The following is a 12,721-nucleotide window of genomic DNA, read 5'->3' on the forward strand; positions in this document are numbered from 1 at the left end:
CACTACTGATAAAATCTCTCTCCATTGGGAGTGGTGGCAGAAATTCTATCGATCTCAGTGTACCCAGGATTTCATCTCTATTATCTGGTGATTTGTGTGTAAAGATACGACGTTAGTTCTGCACTTGGCTGAAAAAATACAGGAATTTTGCATACAAATCAGTGGAAGTTCTGTCAGAATAAAGGCTGCATAATTGACTCTATTGACTCTGTGGGTGTAATAGACTCTTCTTACTGAGTTCTGCCTGTAAGTAGGTCACAGTGAATGAAAATAAAATATGCATTTATCTTTGTGACAGTATGGTGTTTTTATAAGTAATCTAGTAATTTTTTTCCCACTAATTCTTCAGGTTTTTCTTTGATCCTAATGGCCATGTAGATGCACACACACACAGGAAAAAAAAATAAGCACCAGTGTGCAGATTCTGAGGTGATATATTTTGTGTGTATTCTGTCTTCCAAGTACTGCTGTGCATGACCTAGAAATGCTGGTGGTAAATGCTGTGTCGTGGAGCAGAGTTGTTAAACTTGTTTATATCTAATCTTTAGATGCTATCAAGCTTAGGCTGGAAAAAGTAATCTGTTTTATGCTGTACTTTAACATTTGGTATACGTTATATAAACACATATAATCTCTCCACAGCAAAGTAAATATTATAGGAACTCTAAATTATAAAATTTCTTCTCTATTTGGGAAATTAATAGTGGCTGAGAGCATCTAATGTAGTTACATTTCATTTGCCTTCTTATCCTTATAGAACAGAACTTTTAAAAATCCCTGACATATCTGATTTACCAGTTTGGGGAGTTCAGAGATAAAGGACTATTTCATAAAATAAAAGGAGTTTTAAACCAAAATTTTTTGGAATTACAGAAATTCTTCAGTAGAAACAGTAATTCTTGTGTTTAGTATTTTTTTCATTCTGTATTTTTCTCTTCGATCAAATATTTGCTTTCTTTCTTTGGACCTTCTCCAGGAAAGAGTTCAGATTTTTTTTTTTTTTTTTAGTATAAGATTGATGCTAAAATATCTTAGGAATAAGCTCAACCAGACAGATCACAAAAAATACACATTAAAAAAAATCATATTAAAATTCATTGTAATGAATGACATACTTTTCAAGTGTGTTTCTCTGAGCTAGTCATAAATAGGACTGTGATCATGTTAAGTACCCTGTGGTTGTCTTAGATATGCCTGAGATGTCACAGTAAATTATACAGGTGTCTTTCAAAGGATGCACCACAGACACAGAGGAGTGAGGGCTTAGGCATATGGGAACAAACTGTAATCTAGCTCATAAATACTAATTCTACTAAGAAAAAAAAAAAGTTAAAATAGCTTAACTGACATAATCACAGTAAATTGCAATGTTTCAGCCATTAATGATTCCAGTCTCTTGCACACAGCAGTGTTAATGCAGCTCTGTGTGGATTTAACTTCTTTCACGTGCAAATGTTCACTGTTAAATTGCAGTGCAAACTGAATTAGAATTCTAGCACTTTAAATAAGAGAAAAACGCAGGCACTGTTGGTGCCCTGTCAACTGCAGACATAGCATGGCTATTTTTATGGATAGTTAATGCTCTAGCAGAATTTGAATTTCAGCTGACCAGGTAACTCTCACAATAACCCCTCAGACTAAGAACCATCTTCATGTTTTTAAGTATCAGTTATTTCTCATGTCCAGGTGTCCTTCAGTGTTTCTTGTTTGGTTTTTGGAATACTGTTATTCTAGAAGCAGCCTGGGGAAAAGCAACTCGTTTATCTCTCTTGTCCTTCTTCTCTTTTTAGAAGTTTTGTGCCAGGAGGGACCAGATAATACTCCTCTCTTTTTGTATAAATACAACACCAGTGCAATTCCTTGGACTAGATAAGAATTGCCTTATCCCAAATGTTTTGTCAGAAATAAATTCTGGAGTAGCTTTCGCATAGGAATTGAAGAGGGGATTAACTTTAAAATGGAGCCTGATCGAATGATGGAAAAATTGGAGTGATTTAGGGTACTTCAGACACAGGACTAATGAGCAGGGCATTCTTGTCCCTACCTGCTGAAGAAATCATCTGCAGATACAGAGTGGAAATTAGGTAGTGTGCATCACAAACTTCTTAGGTAAAAAGGTATTAGAGCTTTTTCTTTGACCAAAGTTGCCTTCTTTAAATGAAAACCAGCTTGGAAATTTAGCTTTCCCTACAGATGGATAGATAATGATCTCTGACCATTGTGTGTAGGTTTTTCCCATAAATTCTTTCTGAGTGTGTCGACTAATCTCTTTTTTGAATGTTCCCATTGATTTTTTTTTTTCATCCGTGATCTTTTGGCAGCTGTTCAGTTCTAAATTGCTTTTACCATTAGGGAGCTTTTCCTTGCACCTAATCTCACAGCAGCCATTTTGATTAGATTTAATATAACTTTTCTTGCATCTTGCTTTACTAAAAACTGCATCCTGCTGGTTTTCTCCGTGGTTTTCTTAACAGTCTATGGAGAATAGCCAGGAGGATCTGCTGTTGATGATAGATGGTCTGGAATTAAACTGGTGTCCTGAACAGAGAGTGCTTAAAAGGTTTTGATGCTGTGTTTCCATGCAGTAAGCAGTCTTCTCATGGCAGTGTTCCTGGATTTATCATGCCCGAGACTTTCTCTAAGTAGCAGGATTGATGAGATTCATGTGTGCTCTCTAAGGATTGATCATGCTATGCCAGAAAATTGCAATGTCTAATATATGAGGAAAAAATACAGCTTTTTCCCTGCTCTGCTGAGCCCTGGTAGAGAGAGCTATAAAGGGGTCATTGGAGAAGCAGAAGTTTCAAAAATTTAATTTATTAATGAGCATGGAAAAGTCAGTTTCATTTTGGAACTGTATGTATTGGTTGTTTTCTGGATCTTCCCTGTTGCTTTAAGGGCTCTATTCTTGTGGGGGTTCAGATATAAGTCAGAATGTGATAACCTTTGTTAATGGGCTACTGTATATTGAGATTAGTGTTTAACTAATACGGTGACCTCTTTTTGCTGGCAGTATGGAAGATCACAGGAATCCTGCTGCAGTACAAGGATTAATTCACTGGTCTGCAGCTTAATTGTTTCCTTTTTAGTTTAAATAATCGTGGGAAAAAAACCCTTCAACATAGGATATTTGTATCCCATGAATTCCTCAGTGACTAGTACCCCAGTTTCCCAGTAAGATGTTTTTTGGGACTGGAAGATGGTGATTTAAAAAACACCACAGAAAAACAGAAAACAAACCCGAGAAACCTTGCACACACTGAAATAATGCTAACCACTGTTGTTTTGGACACACCTTTGAAAATTTAAGCCACTGATACATTTCCAATACTGATAGATTCATGACACAGGTAGCTATATATGTTTAGTGGTGACTGGTATAGGAAGAATAAACTTGATTGATAATATCTGGCAGGACTAGGCCAAGGGGCCTGGTTTTGATAAGCAGAACCAAAGAAACTAAGAAGCATTAAAATTGATTCTAGTTGGCTAGTTCAGTGATTGAAATTGGTGTTAAGGTGTAAGCTATGCTGTGCAAAAAAAACCAGTGTTTGTGTGTGTATGTGTGTATAGAATGTGAAAAGAAAAACTGTAATTTGCCTGCTGCAAAATGTATTTAGTGTAATTCAGTCACTGGACAGAGTTCACAGGGCCTCTGTCCCTCCATCCTGTCTGTTTTCACTGCATTATAAACTTGTCCTCAGTGCCTGCTTCAGCTTCCCTGTTAAAATATGGATCACCAGTAAGAAGAGTCCTGTAAGTTAGAAGTTCTTTCAAATGTGCTATTGAGTGTATCACAATGGCATATCCAGCTTTTTAATACTTGCTGCATTTCCTGCAGGAACGTCACCTGCTGTTCTGAGTAACATTTAATTACTTTAACTTCTTCCTCTTGCTCTGTGGCTTTCTCTGTGCATCAGAAAGCATTTTGGTCGCCACTTTCCCTTATGTCTAGTTTTAATTTGTTCAGGTTAATGGTATTGTGGCCAAAATTCCTGTGGCAATTGATCATACTCTACTATTTTAAAAGAACAATGAGTAAGTATTGACTTGTAGTAGATTGGAAAAATGTGTATTTTTAGGAAAAAAACCAACTAGATAGAATTCAATCTTTTACCTTGTGTGTAGTGAAAGTTTTGCCCCACTATTTCATGAGGCCACCTCATCAGTTAGGCTCTGAGCAAGTTTATGTATTAAAAGGACATTCATAATTATTTCTCCCAAACACATACATTGTCAGTTCTTTCCTGATGGTTTTATTAAATTGACATAATTTGTGTATATGTGCTGAAGTAAACAGTGTGGTATGTTTATCTTTAAATTGGTAAGGGTTGTCTTTGGGGAGTTTAGAAAAATGTACATATTCAGAGGACTCGGGGCATTTTTAATTACTGATAGGTTTAAGCTGCAGAATTCTGAAAAATAAAAGCAATGGAAACAAAAGGGTGAGGAAGGGAACATTGAAACAAAGCATTTTGAGCTGGAGAGTACATTTCAGTATAACCTAAGGATATTTCCTCTGAACTCCTTAAAAATGAGTGAGATAGAAATCTCAGCTTGCTGATTCATAATAGGTGCTAGCTCACTTAAGCTTCCCTTGCTTTTAGCAGGCTTCCTGGTTTTTTTTTCATATTTTCCATTTAAATGAGGAACTAGAAACAATTGTTAATAACTAGTCTCAATCCGTTTACAGGCCAGTTTGTTTACTGTCTGTTTAATGCCTCTGGAATTTTCCCTTTTTTCTTTACCTGGAGTCCACTGACTCTGCTCCTTTGTTTTTTAAGCACTTCTAGAGCACAGCAAGGAACTCTTTCAGGCTAGTGCAGTAAAAGTGGCATGTCTGTACTGGGGGTAGGGGGGAAATAAAGCGGTTTTAGAGTAGGATTTTCTTCAATTTAATGTTTGTTGTATATTTAAGATTATTCTTTGCACTTCATTATTCACACCAGTGATCTGTTAGGGGTGTTTGTCCTGTATTATGAATCCGTACTTGAAAGTTACTATGTCCACACTGAAGCAGAATTACTGGATAATTTATTACAGGTTATTTTCTCGTAAATAAGAAAATTTAAAATTGCTTAATGAATTAAGTGAAGAATGTCTATGCAAACTCTCTTTGTATGAGTTCTTCTAAAGCTGGACAAGGTACAGAGCTCTAACCACAGAAGAAACAGGATATTAAGACAACTGTGGAATTCTGTGCTTGGTGATTAACAAAGACAGTATGGTTAATTTCCATATTTAGTGTGGGCATCAGATCTGTTTGCCTGTGCCTTTTAGTATATAAGACTGCATGTAATTTAACAATATCTTTTGACTACTTTTTCAGCTCGAGATGCAGATGAGAGGGAGAAGTGGATCCACGCTTTAGAGGACACCATCCTCCGTCATACCCTCCAGCTTCAGGCAAGTTTCACTTTCAGTTTCGCTTGTTTTAATTTTTTTTTTTGAAAGCAATGAAATACAGTGGCATGACTGCTAATATCCATCACATCCTGTATAATATCTGGCTGTTCTATAGCCTATACAATTGGATATAGTAAAACATCTGTTTAGGTTCAACTGTGTCACATTTTTCTTGTCCTACCATAATGAAAAGTCAGAATGAGCCTTTCTTTTATTAACTCATAATATATATAGTTATGATTAACTCATATTTATTTATAATGCATATTTATGGTAAGGTTCTTGATTTATTGTTGTACGTTTAATTTGGATTTTGGTTGGGGGTTATTTGTTGTTTATTGTTTAAAACTAGGAGTCTTTTTGGCTCAAGCCTCTTGTGTGCTTGTATGCCACGTAACCTGGAAATTAAAATGAGGCAGTAGTATTGAACCTCTTTTTGGATGACAAAAATGGTAAATAGTTGTATCAGTGGTTTTCTGGTTCTAGAGACAGATGGTTGAATTGAAGATGGTTCTTAGCTTTAGTTACCTAGTTCCAGAAGTTGAGCTCTGTCGTCCTTGGGCGTCACTTCCAGCTCTGGATACTCTGTGGTTCTATGATCTAAGATCAGCTTCTGGTGATGCTCTAGAGCTGGACATGTCTATAAGACTTGCTGAACATTTATTTTTGCCCTGGAGAGAAACCCAACTCTCATGAAAGGGATTTGGTTTGTACCACATAGGTGTCTGGTGCCAGTGTAGAAATCTTAAAGCAGGTGTTCATTGTTTGTATTGAGTAAAGCTTTGGTTGTGCTTTTATAGTATGGCAAGAGAATTATGTCTCTTAACATCTGATTCAGTATGAAGAAAGAGTAAAATCTCTAATATCACATAAAGAGATGCTATGAAGACTCATTTAGATGACATTTGCCCAATCTAAAGAGTTAGAGCAAGCCTGAACTTGAACTTGACCCATGTACTATCTCAGTCAATTCACCTGTTAGACAGTGAGTTTCAACCTTCTTTCATCTATTAAAGACACTACAAATTTTCTAGAGAATAGGAGATCCCTGGATAAAAATTCCCACTTGACAATCAGCTTTTTACTCTTCCTACCATGCCATGGGTACTTTAGAAGTAATCTCTCCATCTGGACACAGTAGCTGACCAAGGGCTGAAGAACCCCGCTCTGCAGTGGATGTGAGGAGACAGGGATTACCTCGGGAACAAATGTGGATGAGGAAGGGCTGCTCTCCCTCCCAAGGGATGCCTCTTTCCCCATCCTCAGCTTAGAAAGTGAATAGGTTAATGTGGCTAGTCGTGTTTAGGGTCTGAAATGAAGTAAAAGGAATCTGTGCTGTTTTCTCCACCTGGAAGACTTTTTATGACATAGAGATACAGAGTCAACACCAGAACATACATTGAATTTATCAAAATATACACTTCCATGCTCTCTAGAAATTGTAAGTGTAGTTGTGTTGGCAGAAATAGATTTCATGATAGCAGTTAATAATGGAACTATTTCCCATTACATAACTGTTCATGTTCCTGGAGTTTTTCAAACGAGTAAGGCATATTTCAGGGGGAAAAAAAAAAAAAAGTCCAAGTTAGTAATTTCTCTAGTAATGTTTGAGGGAATAATTAAAAAACCAGAATTGAGTGTCAAGAACCATATCCTCCATCCTTGTAAATATGTTCACCATTGAATGCAATACTTCGTGGGCCACTGCTGTGTGCTCACCACTCATTTTCAAGAACCTTCCTCAGTGTAGGGGTCACGTAACCTTTTAGCCTCTGGCCCTTGTTTGTGGAGTCGGTGGAGTAGCGTTCACGAATTGACAAGGTTTGCCACTGGAGCTGCTGGGCAGGCGCTGATTTAAGAATGAAACACGACTGCACCTCCTTGCCAAACCTCCTTCTTTCATGGTTTGGGAAGTGTGGTCTTCATCCTGTTCACCCTCACCGGCGGGACGTGCGGGCTGAACGAACAGGGGTCGAAGTTTCGGGGGATGCTCGCAGGGCCGAGCGCGGGGTAAACGCAGGCAGAAACAGCCCCGCGCCTCCATGGCTGGCCAGGCCCTGCTGGGCTTCTCCCCTCCCTCCCCTGGCCGCGGCTCTCGGGGCCGGGCCGCCCCCGCTCCAATCTCCGCTCGCCTTGTTCGTGACGCGCTCGGCGGGGCCGCGGCCGGGGGGTCCTGCCCTTCCCATCCCGCCCTGTCCCGCCCCGCTGGAGGCGGCGCTGCCGGGGCCCGGCGGGCGGGCGGCCAGCCCCGCTCCTCCGCTCCGCTCGTAGCACCGAGGGATGGCCGGTGTGAGTACGGGGCGGGAGGGGAGGGGCGGGGGGCCGCGGGTCGGGGCCGCGGGTGTCCCTCGGGGCAGCCCCGGGCGAGCCCCTGCCCTTCCTTGGTGGCCGAGCGGCGCTGGCGCTGCCCTGCCCCGCCCGGGCACGGCGGGGACGGGAGCGGGGCCGCGGGCACGGAGCCCCCGGGGCGGCTCCGGGCAGCAGCGAACTCCCGTGCTGCCAGGTCCCGTGCGCCCGCAGGGATGGATGCTGCTATCCGGATACACAGACACGCCTTGGCTTCGATAGCCTTTGCACAAAACGGCGCTTCATGCGCTTGATGTTCTTTCGCTTTCCTTTTCCTTCGGACAAAACAGTCAAACGGGTTCTTTGGGGGATTATTGGCTCAGCGGCATGGCGGGGTCTGAGTGCCGCGGCAGAGATTATTTTCTGTATAGGCATTTTCTTAGGTTCTTAGTTTCTGTCGCTAACTAAACATGTGGTTGACAGTCACTTAAAACCTTTAGGCATCTGGTTTTGCCCAAAATGTTGTGTCTTTTCAGAGTCTTTTTTTCATATTTCCATGCTGCTTTCAGTCTGCCTGTGCTGGTACAGGGGCGTTCAAGTTTGAAAGTCAGACTTAAAGTTAACTTCACTGTACCAAAAACTCATCTGAGCTGTGAGAAACTACCAAACCCCAGGCGGTTCGTGTGTTGTGTGAACCAAATCAGGAAGGATTACGAGTTAATGCGAGGTGGAAAGGTGAAGTGGTGTCTTTGTGTTGTCTAGTCTGATTAAATCTTGCTGGTTTTATTTTTGCCTAAATGTTCTGCTGTGTTCTCCTTCACGTTTTTATAATGGAAGTGTTTTTGAAACACAGAATAAAACACTTCTTCTGCCCCCTCCCCCCAGCCTAAAATGAGCTGCAGTCAAGGAACTGAGTCATAAATACATAGAATGTGTAAAGGGACCCAAACTGTCCAGAGGGCTGACTATTAGTAATGTTGTTGTATCCAAAGGGAACAACAATAGGGAGGAAACACTTTCAGATGCACTTGAAGCCTGATTCGTTTGAGTTTTGAAACTGAAGTGTGCTGTGTTTTTGCATGCGCTTGTATTAAAACTATTGCTAAAAATACACGTAGTTCTGCCATTAGCTTTGTCTGTGGAAAAGTCATTGAACAGATGGTGTGATACTACTGGAAATGCCATTCTGAACCCCCCAGCGTTTTTTCCCTTATGCCCCCAAATCGTTACCCTTGTGACATTAGCAGGCCTGTGGCTTTGCAGGGCAGCACAGCAGTTGCCTCATACCCACAGGACCTAAGGGGGAGGCTGTGCACGGGGTGAAGACATATTGCGGCTAAAGTTTCGTGTTTGTGTGGGGAGATAAGTGGTCTCACATTTTCTTCAGTTCCTCAGCAGCATCTTGTGTCAGCCAGCAGTTCCATTGAGACAGGGCATGTGCCTCTAATTGTCCTGCTTTCCTTGCTGTCTGTCAAGTACACCCTGGCAGCACCCTAGTGCTACAAGTACTTTTGGGCGGTGGGATTTGGCCCTGGAATTGTCTCATGAGTTATAATGGATAGCTCATGTCTTTTAGGACCACAGTAACTTCCTTATTTGATCTACGCTCAACTACTTCATCCTCTAAGTGGACTCTGTAGAGACAAAGGAACCAAAATTACAAAGGTGGGCCATTTCTAACCACCACAGAAGTGAAAGGGATTAAATGAAAATTAATTGGTTTGTAGGTTGATAATTCCATAATTTAAACAAGATGCTTACTTCTTACGTAGCAAATGATAAGAAAACTTGATTCTAATAAGTGGGTCTGTGCTGGCTGCTGTGAAGAGTAGATACAATGGCTTAAACACTGAATTAAACCGTGGCTTCACCAAAATATAGGAGTTGGTGCTGCTGCTGGAAGCAGTCCTGTCTCACTTCTCCTAGCAAAAGGGAAGAGGCAGTGTGGCAAGAAGGGTAGAATTTGGAACCTAAAATTGCTTTTCCTGCTGCTCTCTCTTTCTGAGTTTATTTTTAACCTGATTAGTTTCCACATTGAGTTGTTTATGTGACAAGGTAAATGTTTATGCTGACTCAAAAGAAAGAGCAGAAGTTAAAGGCTAGAGTAAACAGCAGGAGAACTGATTTGTTTCCCGTTCATTTATGGCAGTGCAAAGTGTTTATGAAATGTTGATAGCAGTTCACTTAGTGTCGCATTAACCAGGATTTTTTCTGACCTTTCTAAAGCTGCAAGCAAGAACACAAGGTAGAGTAAAACTTTCTTATCTGTTAAGTATATTACACTCTAAAGTATATTGTATTGTTATTAATTGGCTTTTCAGTGCTGCTTCTAGTTTGAGTCAAGAATTCTTGTATAAAACTAAACCCAGGGTCTTTTAGATTAAGACTATATCCAGTGTAGATGTTTTTCGAGTGCTGGTGGGAGGGCATAGGGTTAGCAGGCATGCTGCCCTTTTCAGATTTTGCTAATGAAATAATCAGGCTAGTGCCTGAGTACCCTAGAACATGTGCATTATCTGCACTGATTATAGATTATAAAGATTAAGGAATGGGACTCTAAGTTATACTTAGTATTTGTGAGGTTTCAGAATTGTAACCTATGCTTTAAAGACAGAATTTTACATCAGTGTGTAAATGTTTCTGTCTTCTGAACTTTCTGTTCTCCTTGAAGACCTGATAGTATCTACAGCTGCACAGTCTTTGCTAAGCATTTTGTGGTTTGGTGTTTTTTTTTTTTTTTCCTGTAAGAATTGGAATATTCTGTTTGGAAGAGTCATATGCTTTCCACAACCCATATATTTGTTTTCAGACACATTCTGAGCTTCAAATATTGCATAAAAATCTCACAGAAGAAAAATATAGAGTTGTTTTTGCCATAAAAGTGCCCTTGTTTAGTGGCTTACAAGTTGATTTCTTGTTTTTTCCTCAGTTTTTTATCAGTGATCCTTACAGGCAATGTCCAGCTCATCAAAATCAAGCATGATGTAGGCAGGGGATATGTTTCTGGTGAGATATTGTGGATGAAAGGAAAACATTCTTATTCACTCCTTCAAACTAACTTACACAGGAATTTTTGGTTGGATTTGGAATCTTAATTAGATGAAAAATGTAGAAGTGTCTTCAAAAAGATAAGAAATTCCACTCTGTACAACTTTCTGTCTTCCTCCCCCAGGAAAGCTATTATTGTAATGCTTTTATTTGAGAAATATAGTTGAATTTTTCTGGTATGCTTCTTCTAAGGATGATGCAATCTTTTCATCCCATCTGAGTTTGAAAGAACTGCTTTAAATTAGGCTGAATTACTTCTCAGCATGGACAAGTTTTGAATACAAATGCATTAGAGATATGTGTGACTTCTAATTTGGAGGACAAGGAAACAACATGGAATTCCCTTGATGCTAGCAGTTCTGTAGTGAAAATAAGGCTCATAATATGTATTTTTAATTAAGTTATATTTTGTTGTTGCCCTCCTGTTTACCTCCTCCTCCAAAAAAAGAGTTGTGTATGAAGGGAATAATTTTGCAGGACTGTTAGCATGGGAATTGTTAACTCAACTTGAGACCAGCATGGAAACCCTTTCCTAGGAAAATCATCCTGTCTGGTCATTCCACATCACTGAGGATCACAGAGATCCCACTGAGACACCTCAGACTGCTCAGTGCTGCTGGGCCCTGCCTCCTCCTGCAAACACTGGCATTGAGATGTGCCCTGGAGAGTCTGGGCTTTAGCTTTTGCTGTCTCCTGAAGAGGAGGGACATTCCAGAAGTTGTGGGAGGGAGGAAGGATGAGGGAAAGAATGCTATGGTACCTTTTTCTAGAGTTCTTATCAGTATGATTTTCTTGGTGGTGAGCAGTCAGACATCAAACAACTTGCTTTGACACCAAATTTCTTGGTTTGGGAGGTGGTGAGCAGACTAAAAATTTTTCAATTACTTGCTTCTGCAGCTATTTAATCTGTTAATTCTTTTAAACTTACATGAACACGGAGTCTTTATTTGAAATTAATAAAGTGTACTTACAAATAGATGCAGTTACTCAATGGAAAAACAAGTTATACTACTTCGGATAGGTCCTGACAGTAAGATAGAGTCAGTGTATTTCTGAAGATCAGAAAAAGTCTGTATTCCTGTTCTTCTCCACAATTTGAAGTTACTTATTTTAGAATCACAAGGTGACTTCAGCTGGAGAAGACCTCTGGAAATCACCTGTTCCAAGCACCTTCTCGCTGCAAGGCAGACTTGTACTTTAGATCAGGTTGTCAAAGGTCAAATCCAGAGTTTGGAGCTCTGCCCTTCAAGGGTGGAGGTTCAACAATATCTGCAGGCAACCTGTTTTGTCAGCCTGTGAATAGGTGAGCAGCGTATTTTACAGGTTCCTCATAAAAATTTGATTGCTCATTGAGATGTGCAGATTCCTAATGTACAAGTTTACCAAGCTGTTAAATGCCATTCTAGTGACTCTGCTCACCTGTTTCTTTCGAAGCCTCATTTCCTTCATGGCAGGGAAGGAGAGAAAGGGTCCCTATTTTACCTTTACTGTGGCTTTGAGTGAACAGAAATCAAGAAATAAGCATTTTTTAAATGCAAATCTACATTTCATCTATCTCCTCTTTCTAAATTACCGCTGGGTTTGAAATACTGATTGATTTTGTTTGCTATTTATGCAGGCTGTTTTTTCTGTGGTATTGCTCAACTTTTCCATATATCTTCTGGTTTTCAATTCTAAATCTATGTGAGAACTTAAATTATTAACCTAATCTCATGTAACACAGACTGATAAATTTGCTGAGTAGATTATCGAATTTTGTCTTTACCCAAGAGCAAACTAGTGAGGTGCTGCAGCTTTAAGTACCTGTGCTTTGAAAAATTATTCTCATGTTTCATCTCTGTTATGTTCAGCTTGACACTATACCTGGTTTTATGCCTTTCTCTTTACTTTGTTTGAAGTTTTAATTTTCTAATAGAACTTCTTAGGTTACAATTTTCACTCTGTGTTTTGTGTGGGTGTCTGCTCAGTTGTAACACTGAAT

General features: G+C 39.9%; 1 protein-coding gene across 4 annotated transcripts in view; it reads left to right on the forward strand.

Moving 5' to 3' along the window:
• Window positions 1–12,721, forward strand: part of OSBPL9 (oxysterol binding protein like 9) — a 58,100-nt gene that overhangs the window by 19,494 nt on the left and 25,885 nt on the right. For 3 of the 4 annotated variants that reach the window (XR_010722479.1, XM_066192808.1, XM_066192809.1), the window contains exon 4: window positions 5,330–5,406. Coding sequence is in view for 3 of the 4 variants with exons in the window: in XM_066192808.1 (XP_066048905.1) it covers window positions 5,330–5,406 (77 nt within the window). In the remaining variant the exon portion in view is untranslated. Of the gene's footprint in view, window positions 1–5,329; window positions 5,407–7,616; window positions 7,696–12,721 lie in introns of those variants that run through there. The other variant, XM_066192810.1, reaches the window with a different exon arrangement.

Source organism: Chamaea fasciata, unplaced genomic scaffold, assembly GCF_029207755.1.
Source record: "Chamaea fasciata isolate MVZ Bird 193981 ecotype frontalis unplaced genomic scaffold, bChaFas1.0.hap1 SCAF_10, whole genome shotgun sequence".
Classification (NCBI taxonomy): Eukaryota; Metazoa; Chordata; class Aves; order Passeriformes; family Sylviidae; genus Chamaea; species Chamaea fasciata.